This window comes from Triturus cristatus, chromosome 1_2, assembly GCF_964204655.1.
Source record: "Triturus cristatus chromosome 1_2, aTriCri1.1, whole genome shotgun sequence".
In the NCBI taxonomy this organism is placed as follows: domain Eukaryota; kingdom Metazoa; phylum Chordata; class Amphibia; order Caudata; family Salamandridae; genus Triturus; species Triturus cristatus.
The window spans coordinates 632535352-632550983 of record NC_140580.1 but is presented as its reverse complement, the minus strand read 5'-3'; the positions used below and the strand labels follow the sequence as shown (position 1 = coordinate 632550983).

Sequence of the window (15632 nt, the reverse complement as noted above, 5' to 3'; positions counted from 1 at the left end):
GTTCAAAAGCAACCGATGTCAGTGCACCTGAGTGGATGAATGATCTTGGTGCAAACCCACACAACTCCACTTTTAGTGTGCAGGTGTACTGCTTTTAAATTTCCTGTGTGAATATTTACATGGTGAGGCCTCTGAAGTTAAGTATCCACCAGAAAGAGCTTTACTGAAGCTAAGTAACTTGTTCTTCTGTTCTATTTGACAAAACCCTAGAGTGATTTACTTAATTTGACATTTGTCTCCTTCAGCTGTTCCTGGAGCGGCAGAGAGCAGCTGAATTAGCAGAAAGCCAGACAGATGAATTAATTAAAGAAGTTCCAACAGCTCAACATGACAAAAGTGGGGAATGGCAAGAGTCAGGAGGAGAGATTCAATGGGTTGCATCAGAAAAAAGCTCCACCGATGAGCCAGACAAGAAAGAAGAGGAAGATGAGGAACTGGACCTTAATAAAGGTAAAAAGTGATGAAGTTACTTGGCTTTAGCATTGCATCATTTACAGTATTCATTGGATAAAAGTATGTTAAATCTGTGATTCTCTCTCCTTAGAATACAACTTTAATCTTATTCTCTGTGTTGTCTGTAAGGTCATTGACCTGCATGTGCTTCTTTGGAGCTCTTTTCATTTTGCTACCTATTAACTAATTGTTTGTTTCTCTGTATTGAGGTCTTAATATTTATTGCCCTAAATTACTTAATGTGATCTCAGTGACGTATATTGTACTGCCCAGATGTCTTGTGCTACTTCATATATTCTTGCTTTTTTCGCAACTAAAGTAGTGTTGAATGGTGATCCTGGTGTGAAGGTGTATCTTCCAGCCTTCTGTACCTCAGATTTATTCTTCATTTGATTGAGGCAAGATATTATTTGCTGTATAACATCCTTGCCTTCTATTTAAAGTCCTCCATCTAAGCCTTTTCAGGAGCTAGTTGCCTGTTTTAAAGACCGGCCTGAATCTTCAGGGGTTTTGTTTTGGACTGCAAGTGTATATAAAGAAGTTGAAGTCTGCAAGTGAACCAAAGCAGCCTTTGCTGTGGTTTAATTAACTGACTTGCAAATATATCATGCAAGCAACGTCTGTTTGTTGGATTGTTATTGGTAAAGTCACTGTTTAGAGGGAGGATCATTTCCATCGATTCCTTAGCATAGTAGTTGTAATGACCTGTTGCGTTCAGCAATCTAGGCACTTTAGATTAGAGTGTGGGCATTTGCTCTACATATAACCTCCTTACTGCCCCAAAAATACAGTTTTAAAGTGGCTTGTCTCATGCAATCTCTCCTACCTTACTAATGAAACCTGGTAATATCCAGATAAATCTGACATTTACTTGTCCGGTTTTAACTATAAAGCTCATAGTTTCAATTGTCCATTTTACAGAAAGGGAAACGCATAATAGTGACTTTTTTGTCTGCCTCCAAAATGGCCTCAGCACATCATCACTGTCCAGCAAGGAATTAGTTGCTACATTCTGCTATGCCCGTCCAGTGAGGTTATGAAAGTGGAGCTGGACACCTCTGTTGTCTGTTGCGAGGAATCATAGGTGTGGTCCTGTCCTAGTGAATGGAAACAGTTTTTGTGAACGGGCTATTTTAATACGTGTGGAGTAAATGTATCACTATCTAACCAGCCATTTTTCAACACACACCACTTAAGAATGCTTTGTTTTGTGTCTAATTTTTTAATGGTGTTTTACAGTCAGACATGGCAGCTCTTTTGTGAAATAGAAATACTGTGAATCTCACCAATGTAAATTTAGACGGCTCAGTTTTTATTTATCAACTTTGAAATAATTGTTGTATGATTACCCCTTTTTTCAAAACCTAATTTGAAGACAGGCCTGATTCTGCATCAAGAACTCCAGGCCCTACAAACTTTTTTTGTCCCTTTATCCGAAAGTACAACTTAGGCAATATTGAAGCAGTCCATCCATACACTACACTGAGTGTTTAAGCACTAAATATGCTTTGTCGCAGTTTTCCTATTTCTGTGGCAGTGTTCACAAGAGTTGACCGTGAGATGCTCCTCTGAGTTTATGATGTATTGGAAAAAGTCTGTTATTATTCAGATGTTTGTCCAGTGTTACAAGGTTCTCGCTGCAAACATGGTGTGTGTGAATGTTCTTGGATAGAGACATCTAGCAGCAGATTCCTTACCTTTGAACTTCCAGGCGTCAGGCTGGATCCTGAAGATTTTTCCCAGCAGTACCCCTGCGTGCCGGTAGGTGGCGCCGGTTGACTTCGCGTGGTGGCGTTAGGATGTCCGCGTCGTCAATATTGCTGCCACTCCTGCGCGCTTACGTCTGTTCTTTAAGTTCCGTGCTGATGCTTGACTTTGTTGGTGTGTAGGTGTGTCATGTCAAGTAAGAAGACTTCGGGGTTAAAGCTGTGCGACGCCTGTCACCAGGCCATGTCGGTCAAGGACCCCCATTTGGTCTGTCTTTGCTTCCTGGAGCTTGACCACGACTCTAAGTTGTGCTCCGACTGCCGGGCCATGGCACTGAGGGCTTTGAGGGAGTAGTCCCTTAGCTTCTAGCTGCACAGCGTCCGGCACCGTGGAGGTAGTAGTCTGTCGAGAGGAAGGTCCTAACACCGCTTCAGTGAGTCAAAATCCTCTTTGTCAAAGTCAGGTAAGAGGCACCACAAGAACTCGAAGAGTGCTTCGACTTCGCCTCGCGCGACGTTCGAGGCCCCGCCCCGCTCTGCGGAGTGGGTCCCTGCGTTGGCTCTGCGTTTCCCTCCCTTTCTTGGGTCGGGAGCGGCCCCCGACCAACTGAAATAATTTTGACTCCATATGCGCAGTTTTTGGGTGGCCGGAATCAGCTGGCTTGCCTTTGGGCCCGCAGGCTCAGAAGACCGAGGGGGCCCCGTGGTTCTCATGCCTGGGGCTCCAGTGCCACTGCCTGTCGCACCGCAACAGTGACCTTCCCCAGCATCGTGTCTGGTACAGAGGTCCTAGATGTCGCCGGTCCCCACCTGTGGCTCCTCCCCTATCCTCATTCCCGATGACACGGAGCCGGTCGGTCGTCCTTCGACACCAAGACCGGAGCCAATGGAGCCATATGGCTCTGTGCTGTTTTTTCTGCCCTATTCTAAAGGGTTAGGAATGGAGGAAGAAGATTGGGAGGGGGATCAGGATCCCTAAGAAACCCGCAACAAGAAGATCTGGACTGGTATGAGGAATTGGGTGAAGCCAGTGTTCTGGACACCTCTCCAGACACTAGCCTGCTCTCCCCTCCTACCCTGGCTACGGAAGAGAGGGCATCTTTTGCCATGGTGGTGTGCACCGCATGCCTCTTGGGCTGTTACACCTAGTCCATATGGGATAAGGTAGCGTAGGGGCTACCCAGAGTCTCCGAGGACGACCGTGCTCTACTCTCGCAATCTATATCAGACAGGAGGGACACAGCTAAGTCAACAATCAGATGTAGCTTGGACACTACTAGGCAGAGCGATTTCCACGACTGTGGCTGTATGTCGCTACACCTGACTGAGAACGTCTGGTTTTTCAGGGGCTGTCCAGGCCAACCTCATGGACATGCACCTTGATGGCTCCAGTTTTTTCGGAGACGCATCGGATGCAGCCCTTGAGTGCTTAAAGACTCGCGACCCATGGCCAAGTCTTTGGGCCTCTCTACCATCCGAAGGCTTCATCCACTATTCGCTCCTTTAGTGGCTACAGAAGAGCATACCAGACGCGCCACCTCTACCCTGGCCAGAGGGTCTGCAAATTCAGCAACCACGGCCTCGTGGATCCGGCAACCAGAAGTCGAGCCAAGCCACCGTAAAACCTTCTTAGTCCAATCCCCCAGGATCATCCTCGGCCAGTTGGTGGCAGAATACGCCATCCTCTCAACCACTGGCAAAAAATTACATCGGCCAAGTGGGTGTTGCAAATAGTCCGAAGGGGCTAGTCCCTCCTTTTCGAGACTACCTCTCCATCTATGCCTCCAGTGTATGATCCACTGACGAAGGATCACCTTGCCTTGATCCGCAAGGAAGTTGAAACTCTCTTGGCCAAGGGAGCTATAGACAGGGTTCCCGGGCCCGAAGTAGGCAGTGGTTGCTATTCCTGCTACTTCCTGGTTGCGAAGAACGCAGGCCTTCGTCCTATCCTTGATCTTAGAGCCCTCAATTACTTCCTCAAAAATGATCAATTCAAGATGCCCACTCTTGCTCCGGTCCTGGCTGCATTGGAGACTGAGTGGTAGTGCTGTACTTGCAGGTTGCCTATTTTCATATCCCCATCGTGCCTGCCCATTGTCGCTACCTGTGGTTCATGGTGGGCCACAAGCACTTTCAATTTATTTTCAGTGCTCCCCTATGGCCTCACCAGCATCTTTCAGTTGCTCACAATGGTGATGGCAGTGGTCGCAGCCCCCCCCCCCCCCCCCCTTGCGCATATCAGGGGTTCCAGTTTTCCTCTATCATGACGAGTGGTTAAGGCGGGCTCGCCATAAGCAGTGGTCTCCCTCCTCAAGGCTATGACGAAACTCCTGCATTCGCTGGGGTTCGCTATCAACATGTCTAAGTCGCACCTGACTCCCTCTCAGACGCTCCTTTTCATTGGGTGGTTCTGGACACGGTGCAGTTTTAGGCCTATCCTCCGGAAAGGTGAGTCCAAGCTATTCAGGCTATGATATCGATGTATCAACCTCTCTTGGATTTCGGTGAGGATTACTCTGAGGCTGTTAGGTCTCATTGCCTCCTGTATCCTGCTAGTGTCCCATGTACGGTGGCACATGCAAGCTCTGCAGTGGGACCTAAAGTTCCAATGGGCACAGCATTGAGTAAATTTCACCGACCTAGTTCAGTTTTCAGAAGGCACTGCGACCGACCTGCAGTGGTGGCTAACGAACCGCGTATAGTTCAAGGGGAGACCCCTCTCCCTTCCCCAAACAGATTTCACAGTAGTGATGAATGCGTCCCTTCTAGGATGGGGTGGCCATCTGGGAGAGGTGGAGGTTCTGAGGACTCTGGTCTCTGGCAAAAGCCAAGCTCCATATCAATCTATTGGAGCTTTGGGTGGCAATGAAAACCTTTTTTCCATCAATAAAGGAAAGGCTTGTACAGGTGTTCACAGACAACACTACCGTCATGTGGTACTGCAACAAACAGGACGGAGTGGGATTGTGGACTCTTTGTCAAGAGGCCCTGCGTCTCTGGACTTGGCTGGAATGTCCGGGCATTTCCCTGGTGGTTCAATACCTGGACGGTTCTCTGAACGCCAGGGCCGATAAGCCCAGCCGAAGGTGCCTTGCAGATCACAAATGGCGTCTCCATCCGGAGGTGGCACACGGTCTCTTTCAGCAGTGTGGAGAACCTTGGTTAGATCTTTTCGACTTCGAAGAGAGCACACAATGTCAGCTGTTTAGTGCATTTGAGTTTCCAAGGCGGCCCCTACTCGGCTATGCTTTTCGTCGTGAGTGGAGCTCAGGCCTCCTATATGCCTTTCCGCCCATACCACTCCTGCCCATAGTGCTCAAGAAGATCAGGAGCGACCGGGCGCAAGTAATTGTTGTGGCTCCGAACTGTGCATGGAGAGTTTGGTATCCCGAGCTCCTGGACATGATTGAGCGGCGAAAGTTGACAGCATTTGACCTCCGTCCCGATGTCTGAGTTTTTTTTGGCAGCTAGGCGTCCCTCCTCAAAATCGGTATATGCCGGACGATTGAACAAGTTTTGTAAATATTGTACAGACCAGTCTGTTGACCCCTTATCTGCTCCATTATCTCAAGTCCCTCTGTATAGTCTTTCCTTGGCTCAGCAGGGCACTGCTCTGGGCACCTTGAAGGGCTACCTTCCAGCCCTTCTTTTCTATAGTTGCTGGATCAGCCCTCTCAAATCTCTTCTAGTGCAGAGGTTTTTGAAGTGGTTAACTCATTTGTATCCTCCTTCACCTCTCATCATGCCACAGTGGGATCTTAATTTGATGCTCACTTTTCTGATGTGTGCACCATTTGAGTCGCTGCATAACTGTCCTCTGCGGTTGCTCACCATCAAGACAGCTTTTTTGGTGTTAATAACCTCAACCAGGAGAGTTAGTGAACTGCAGGCACTGTCCACACAGCCTCTTACCTGACTATCTTTCCAGACAAGGTAGTACTCCGGACTAGGGCATCCTTTCTGCCTACGGTAGTAACACCCTTCCATCTGGGACAGTTAGCCACCCTTCCCACCTCCTATGCACCCCCGCATCCTTCCAAGGAAGACAAACGTCTCAATCTGCTGGACCCAAAAAGAGCATTATCGTTCTACTTTGATCAAACGGAAGTGTTACGGGTGGACGACCAACTCTTTATTTGATATGTGGAGGCAAAGAAAAGCTCTGCTGTCCAGAAGAGGACTAAATCCCAAAGTGTTATCCTCTGTATTAAAATTTGTTATGCCTTAGTGAAGGGCTTAGGGCCCATTCCACCAGGGCGAAGGCGGCCACCACGGCTCTCCAGCGTGGTGTTCCCGTCTGACATATGGCAAGCTGCCAAGTGGGGATCTCTGCACATGTTCGCCAGACACTACTGCCTGGATTCTCAGGTCTGCAGAGAAAGCCTGTTTTGCAGGATGTTCTGGTCTATGCCATTCCGCAGTCCCTCCTCCGGGGATGGTATTGCTTGGGTATCTGTTCAAAGGTAAGGAATCTGTGGCTAGATGTCTCTATCAGATGGACAAGTTACCTATCTTCGGTAACTCCTTATCTGGTAGAGACATGATCTATCCGCAGATTCCTTAGCGACTCACCCATCCTCCTCGCCCTGCAGAGTTGTTTTTTGGTGTGTCAGGGATGGTCCCCTTCAGGGCCCTAGCTGTGAATTTAACACACCGTGGTCAGTCACTTCATGGCTTCGTGCTTCTGGCGTGGTAAGTTGTGAAAAGTACGGACATCAGCGCGCAGGAGTGGCGGCTATATTGACGATGCAGATGTCACGGCGACAAACATGACGCAGGCGATGTCTCGCGAAGCCGACCGACTCCACCTACCGGCGCGTAGGGGTACGGCTGAGAAAAATCTTCCGGATCCAGCCTGACCCCTGGAAGTTCAAAGGCAAGGAATCTGCAGCTAGATCATGTCTCTAGAGGATAAGGAGTTACCGACAGTAAGTAACTTGTTTGTATGAATCTAAGAACTTGATTGTGTTCCTCCTCCTGGACATCGCACCTCCACAAGTCTATGGCTAGTATCATTGACGTTCCTTTAATTGTGCCTAGCAGGTAAATTTCTCAAGCTCAAAGTCAAGTGCAGAAGCTGAACCAAAGCCTGCTGTGAGAGGACGTCAAGCTTGAATAGATGAAAAGCATGCTTTGCATTATTTAAGAATAAAATATTATGTGGCAGCAGGATTTAACTACGCCCATCATTTTGCTTATGGTCTTTCTAGGTCACTAGTCCAGGGCGTGGTCAGCAGAGTGGGCATGTGTGCTTGTGTGAGTGTGGTGTGTGTAATCCTGGTCAGACCTCTATAGTGATAAAACAAAAAACCCTTCTCCTTTTCCATGCTTTTGCAATTCGCGCACTCCACCCTTGATAGTATACAAAGTGAGCTAAGTGTTTTGACCCTTAGAAGAGCTAAGAACATTTTAATTCCATTAGTAAATGTGTGTAAGAAAGTGCCCTCTTTTTGCATGGTTCTCCCCACTTTTTGCTAAACTGCTGATGTACTTTGACTGAGTGTGCCCTGGGCTCCTGCCAAACAGGTACCCAGGGCCCATGTTCTTTTCCTAAATAGCATTCAAGATAAAACCCAATTGGCACTCTTTGGCCACAGGGCAGTCCCTTGTAAAAGGTACCACAGGTACCAAGGGCACTGTGGCCAGGGAAGGCCCCTAAGCACTGCAGCACTTATTGTGCCACCCTTAGAGGCCCTGTACCTTTACACACGCACACACTGCCTTTGCAGGCTGCAGGTTTTGGTGCAGAACAAAGTGAAGGGTCAACATGGCACACATCTGTGTGTGCCATGCCTTCAACCCATTGCCCTGGCATAGGTCAGCCACCCCTCTAGCTTGTGCAGTATACCAGTGGTGAGGGTACAGGTGCATGAGACCTGTACCCCCTACAGTGTCTAAGCCAATTCTTAGACCTTGTAAGTGCAGTAATGCCATTAAGAGTATATGGTGCTGGGAGTTTGTCATTACGAACACCACAGTACCATAATGGCTTTAATGAAAACTGGGAAGTTTGGTATCAATCTTCTCCGCACATTAAACCCACACCGATGTCCCTGTGGGATTTAAGGAAAAATGCACACACAGGGCATCTTAAAGATGCCCCCTGAAAAAACAACCAAATACTAGTGTCCAGGCTAAGTGGCTGCTCGCCAACTGCCACGACCAGACATGTTTCTGGACCCCTGGTTCGAGAGCCTACTGCTCTCTGGGGTCTGAAACCATGTACATCCTGCTACAAGGTGCCAAGCCTCCTTCCCCAGGATGGGCAGGCTCCACGAAGGGGAAGCATCAAAGGCTTGCCGCCTGTGTGAGCTTCTCCAGGCCCTTTGCTGCTTCCAGTAACTGGCCCCCACCGGTTCAGACCCCCACTTTGGGCAGAAGAATCGGCAGGAAAACCAAGTGAGGAAGGGAGGTGTGCCCACCTTTGCCTACCCCACCCCTCTGGTATGGGAGACGAGGTGAAGCACAACTCTCAGTCCCTGCCATCTTGCAGATAGTGGGACCCAGTAAACCAGAGTGAGGAATATGCCCCCCTCCCACTGGAGGATGGCATAATAGGGGTTGTACCTACCCCAAGGAAGGGACCCATTGGTCCCAACCTTCACTTACCTGTAACGCCCCTAAATCTAGTATTTAGGGGCACTCCTGAACCTTGCCTCCTCAGACAAGAACCAACCAAGAAGAAAAGGACTGAAGAGCCGTGCTGAAGCTAAGAGGAGGAAGACGCCCACTGACTTGGCCCCAGCCCTACCGGCCTTTCCCCACCTCCAAAATGCAGAAGCAAAATCCCAATGTGTCCTGCAACCTCAAGGACCCCGAGGACCTGCCCAGCTTTCCACAGAAAAGACGGTCTCCCGTGAGCACCTTATTTGCTCACCCACAGACTCTGGCTCTTGCCAAATCCACTAGTCTGCGCCACTCTGCACCCGACACCCATGGCCGAGTTCGAGTGGCCCAACACAACGTGTGGTCTCCCTGTCGATCCTGACCTGAGATCTGGTGATTTCTGACCTGCCTTGACCCTCTACCAGTCGCCTGCGGTCTCTTTCCCGACCGCGACCGTAGCTGGTAAGAAAACCCGACACCCCTGCACCCGAAGTCCCACGGCCTTGGGTGGCCCAACCGACTGTGTCCCAGCATCTCGAGGCTTCCCAACTTACATCTCCAACCAGTGGTCACTTCCAGAAGATCTTCGCCCGAGCCTGCAGTCTTTGTCAAAACAGGAGAAACCCCATTGAAACCAACAGGGCACCAGACGCCAAAACAGCACCCTGCACCCAGCCGCCCCTGTGGGTGGACTTTGGGAGCTAACTCGGATCCCCCTTTATCCTGAGCCTAACACCAGGAGCTTTGCTCCCACAACCCTGTGGCTTGCTCCTGAGCAGCCACCAAACAGAGGCCCCCTATCCCCCTTTGGATAACATTGGGCCTCTGCGCCCTGCACCCGGCCGTCCTAGTGCCTCTGATTGTGCTTTGAGAGTTCATCCTTGACCTTGGGGGAACCCTTGTTCTAACCCCATAAACTCAACTCCGAAGACAGAGTACTTACCTTTTAACCGATAACTTCATTTCTCTCCATAGGAATACATTGACTGTTTTCCCTGAAAGTTGTTTTAAGTGTGGAGTTGAATTGTATGAAACCCTGAAACTACAACTGTACAAAATTGGTTTTACTTACCTTTTCTCTAAGAAATGTCCCAGTGTGATGCCTAGGCATATTACACGGAGTAGAAAAAGTAACCTGAAAAGTAATCGGTGCAGTAATTTCGAATCCTTGACTTACCTGTATTTCAACCAACTGCCTTTGAACTTGCATTCAATTGTAAACACTGCATAATATTTATGCAAAGCACTTATTTCACTTCCCTGTGCCAGGCTTGGCTTGGTTCTAGAAATAAAATAACGTAACAATATATTTAAACCAGCAAAATTGGTCGGAGTTCAGTCTTTGATTGTGTGACATATTTGCTGATTGAGTGTGTACAACAAATGCTTAGCACTGCCCTCTGATAATCTTACTGCTTGCCCACACTACCACAAATAGAGAGTAAGGTGCTATCTAATTTTACCTCTGCCTACCTTTGGGGTTCCACTAAACTCTGTGCACACTATACCTCATTTTGGTAAAGTATATACAGAGCCAGTTTCCTAAAATGTGGGACGAGGGAGCTTCTTAAACGATGATTCCTTACCTTAAAATTATCCTCCGGCTTCAGACTGGATCCTGAAAATCTTGAGCAGTACCGCTGCAAGCCGGGAAGTGGCGTCAAACTACTCCACGTTGGCATCATCCACATTGGAAGTGATGTAGTGATGCCTGTATAAGCACCACCCAGACACACTGACAAACGTTACATTCTTTCTGTGCCACCCAAGGTGCTCGAAGTGCTAACTTGGGCACTTTTTGGCCAACTGGTTTCAACTTTTTGTTCAAGTTTCTATTTTTGAGCTTGGTCTTACTGTGGTAGTGACAGGAACTCTGTGTAACCTTCAATTTTCACTGCCACATGCTGGATGGCCACCTGGTTTGCCTTTAGTTCTTGGGGTAGGCGCATGACCCCAAGGCCTGTGCCGAGTACAGTTCCATGCACCAAAAGGTGATGTATGAGTGGTGCTGAATCTTCTGGTTGCACGACAGAAGTCTGCTCGTGGTTCTCAAGGCTGTTCCTGGAGTTGTTCCTGTGGATGGTCGTCTTCGAGGTCCAGAACCACCTCATTTTAGTCGGGTAAGTCCAAGAAGAACAAAAAACTCTTCAAATCGTTTTTTGGCTTCACCTGTTTGAAGTTGTGCTTCTAGGACCCACTCCTGCCTGCCCCTCACTACCAAGTTTCCTGGTTCAGAGGTGATGCTTTCCCAGCTGCAGGAGTTTTGTGATGCCAGACATGCCATCTTTGTTGCCACACTCCCAACTGGCATGTCTTTGGGCCCCACAGAGCCAAAAGATGCCTCTACTGGGCTACTGCTGCTGGATTCGCCCCCTATGTCTACCGGGCCCTCAGGATCCTTTACTGGATTCGGGACCACGAAGCCCAAGGTACCACCACCTACCCAACTCCATTTTGTCCATCACCTGACATGGTGCTGTCGATGCCACAGGACAACAAACCCATAGTAGTCCCCGATGCCCACCCTGGGACGCTTGAAGCAGAGTTGGGCGCCGTTTAGGCCTTACCAACCCGAGGACTTTTCTCCATTAGTCACCCTATAACCCTCAAAGGGGGCGATAAGGAGGTGGTGTATTTTTCTTTGGTGGAGAACCCCTCTGATGAACACAATCTCCTGTCATCTCCCGTTTAGATTAAGAGAGAGTGCAACTCTTGCAGGATTACCCAAAGTTTAATTGGTGCCGACAATGGGCTTATTGAATTTAGCTGCTAGGCTCATCACTGGATCTGACCACATCAATCCTAACCCAATACATCTAAAATGGCTCCCGTTTGAAGGAAGGATCCAGCTAAAGATAGCCTGCATGGCACACAAGGCTCTTCACTATAATACCCCCATCTACGTTGCTAATAAACTCAAACTGTCTGGTTGTAGCCATACTCTAAGAAGCGCTTACTCCCTTCTGTTGTAGCTGCAGAAGTTCAACAAACAGAAAACATACAACTGCTCTTTCTCCAGTCTAGCCCCAAGAATATGGAACGCACTGCCTCATGAAATCAGGTCAGACCCCTTGGCTATCTTCTTCAAAAAAGAAATAAAAATGATTGACAAATAGATTTCTTCAATAGTAGCCCCTCCGCTTCAGCATCTCTGGATCTTGAATCTACCAGCCGTCAATTATATTGTAACTGTTAATCCTGCTTGCTTTTACCTTTTTCTATTTTGCTTCTCTAACTGTATGCACAACTTGTATGCTATTTGAACTTCTCACTATTGTTGTACCGCGCTCTGATACCGGAACGGGTTATTTTCGCACTATTTTGTGTTGTATTTGCATTTGTATAGCGCTGACTACCCCTAACGCAGTGCTAAAGCACCTTTTTGGTGAGTAGCACGCTACTCCCGAACCCAGAAAGGATAAGTGGTGAATTAGTATAGTGAAATATGAAATTCATCTGAGCGGTGCATGTGTTTAAAAAAAACTTTGCAAATAAATTAGTAATATGAGGAGCTGGGAGATGCCAGTCGACTAGACACTTCACCAGAATCTGGCGTGCTTTCTCCACTGGGCCAGGCTTCTGAGGAAGACATCTCATTTTCCCGAATGATCAGTGGGGCATAGGTGCTACAGGTGTGACTGGCACCCCAAAACCATTGATGCCCTTAAATGAATTTTCTCCTGGAGACCTGGGCTAAACCTTGCATGATTGCCTGATATTGTCCCGCCACTGGGGACCCAACCTTCCTTTCCCAGCACCCCTCCTAGGAGAGCATTTTAGTCCAGGCCTCAACAGCCAAAATCAGCCCAAGCACGTTCCCTACCACACCACTGGCTGGGAATTCAAGAGGTTGGATACTTTTGGGAAGCACATCTTTTCTTCCACTGGCCTTGCTTTGAGGTCAGTAAACACTGCGTACCTCTTGGTCCGCTACTACCAGTCACGCAGCTGCTTCCTATACTAACTAAGGAGGGCTGCACCATTCTCAGCCAGGTTTTACTTCACAGAAGGGATGTGGCTGAGATCACCGTACGGTGTGGACTGTCAACACGAACTCCCTTGGTAGGGCCATTGCTTCTACAGTGGCTCTTTGCAACCATGCTTGGTTACGGTTCACTCTGCTCCCGGAGGATGTTCAGTCATCACTGATTGGCATGCCCTTGGATGGATTCCACCAATGCTGCACTCAAGTTTCGCATGAGAAGGGTCACCACTCAATCTCAGACCTCTCACCTCCGACCTGACTGCAACAGTCCTTTCGTCCCTGCCGTGGAAGAGACATTCTCCAGTATTTAGGGTGTCTTTCATAGATTCACATGCCTGAATCATTCCCCGTCGTCGGAGTGGGAGTCCCACGGTACATAAAAAAGCAATAATTATGCATATAATAACCAAAAAACCTTGATAACACAAAACCAGGAAGTAAAGTAGCCCTAAGCTACAAGAAAAAACCTTCCACACTTATGACTATCAAAGTCATTATGTACAGTCCAAACTGCAGCCAATCAGGCGACAGCACCCACGAGAATGTTCTCCTCAGAGGCTCAGGCTCTCAGATTTTCTACCGCACGTCGTGTGAAGGGAGGCTCCCTGAGCTCTGCTCAGTACTTGTTTTTTCTGGTTTTTTGCTTCTCTTCAAAATGTCATCTTCTAAGAGATCTCTCTTTATCCTTGTGAATCTTGTGGGAAGCTCCGGCTATTTTCAGAAGACCCCCACAAGAAGTGCATTTACTGCCTTTATCCGGATCATGAGGTGAGAGATTGTAAGATCTGCAGGACCTTCTCTCAGAAGACCCTCCGAGATAGAGAAGGGCGCCTACTTCTGTGGCTACAGAAGATCAAGGACAAGGATAACCCTTTATCTGAGGTGGAAAGTGTGGCCTCTGGTTCATCTATGTCCTCTAGAAAGAGTATGGAGGAGGAAGATTTATCATCTCCTGGGGCTAAGGTGTTGAGAAAAGTTCAGCCTGCTAAGGACACTGGCTTGCCTTCTACTGCCTCTTCAAAAAAGGCTTCTCCACCTTAAAAGTCTAAGCCTGTTACGACCCCGAGAAAGTCTGGAAAGTCTCTGGTATCAAAAAGACTGCCTGAGAAAGATTTACCTCAGCAAAAAGCTCCGTCGTCGACGGCTCCTTCGTCGACGATTATCATAGTCGACGATTACCTTCTTGTCGCCGAGACCCAAGATGATCATGGCATCAGCTTTTTCTCAGTCGACGCTGGTCTCTGTTAATGTTCGACCCATCTCGGCGACGGAGATTTCATCTCTCGTCAGCGCTCCGTCAACGGCAAGGGTTAAGAAGATCTCGTCGACGGCCAACTCGTCGACGAAAACCTCCTCGTTGACGGCCACCTCCTCATCGAAGACTACCTAGTCCTCGTCGATGAAGACTGACTCGTCGTCGACAAAGATTGCCTCGTTGGCGACCACCTCGTCGACGAAGATTGCCTTGTCGACGAAAACAGCTGCCTCGTCGACACGCACTTTCCTGACGCCAGCTCCATCTATGACTATCTCGTCTACGGCTCTTTTTTCTCCTTGCACGGGCTTGCAAGTTTGGTCTGCAACATCGGCTACTGCCTCCTCCGCCCTGCCTTCAACGGCGGCTTCTTTGCTACAACGTCGTGGCTCCTCATTGGAAGCTCTGTCCCATTGAAGTTGCCTGAGCAATTACTGGATTCTGAGGAGGAAGAAGAAGAAGAATCCGGAGAGGATGACAGATTCCGCACTGCTAGAAGTCCGTCGGAATACTTTATAAAATATCAAGACGACGACCAAGAGGAAGAATCTTTTCCTAAGCCTGAAGCTCCAGCTCCTGTCACGGTTCCCACAGCGTAAATGCCTTTGGCCTTGCTTAATAATTTACAATATATGTTGCAAGACTATCATCGTCGTTTTCATCCTTCTTAATCGGCGGAGTCTATTCCAGCAACGCCCATGCCAAGGGTTCCTGTAACTTCTTTAGGATCTCCTAGACCACCTTCTCCAGTACCATCTCGTCATTCCCATGAGGCTAATACCACAGACGATGACAGGGAAGAGGGAGAAGTGGATGATCAGTTTGTTCTTTCTAAGTGGGACGAATACCAAATTCAAACTCATCACCGTCGGCTCCAGCTCCAATTAACTCTCCTCCTGTAGACATCGGAGGTTTTCATCTCCTTATGGAGAGGGCGACAAAGGTTTCTCATACCTATGGATACAAAGAAAGATGATTTCTTTCTTTATGATTTTAAAGATAAACCACGATGGCACATAAGGACAATTCCCATCATAGATTTCATCTGGAAGGAAGGGTTGAAGATCATGGCAGCACCAAATTCTCTTCCTGCAGTCTTGCCTCGGTTAGTCAAAAAATATAAGGCACCAAGTAATTCACCTGCATGCCTCATCGGTCAGCCAAAAGCTGACTGTCATCGCCCAAGCGGCGCAGAAATGGGCCAGGAACCCCTCTTCGCCTATAACAGCTCCGCCAGACAGGGATGGCAGACGGCTGGATTCGATTGGAAAGAAGGTTTCCACTATGGCTGCGACGACTGCCCGTGCTGCAAATTCCCTAGCCATATTAGGGAGATATGATAGGCAGATGTGGTCAGACATCTCCCCCTACATTAACATGCTGCCAGAACCTTCCGAGGCCTTGAAGATTTTACAGGAAGGAGAGTGTACCTCTGCGGAAATCATTGATGCAGCCGTGGATGTTGCATCCACAGGATTCAGACAGCGGGTGCAGCAGTACTGAGGAGACCAGGTTGGCTGAAATCTACATCTTTTCGCCAAGAGTTCCAATCCAAATGTATTGACATGCCGTTTGATGGGGAGTCACTATTCGGCCAACATGTCGATGAGGCCCTTCAGGCTATTAA

General features: G+C 48.3%; 1 protein-coding gene across 4 annotated transcripts in view; it reads left to right on the top strand.

Moving 5' to 3' along the window:
• The window catches only part of WAPL (WAPL cohesin release factor), a 1161107-nt gene that overhangs the window by 854797 nt on the left and 290678 nt on the right, over positions 1-15632 (top strand). For all 4 annotated transcript variants that reach the window (XM_085607305.1, XM_085607324.1, XM_085607315.1 and 1 more), the window contains one exon: positions 246-450. In XM_085607305.1, coding sequence (XP_085463431.1) covers positions 246-450 — 205 coding nt within the window. The remainder of the gene's footprint in view (positions 1-245; positions 451-15632) is intronic.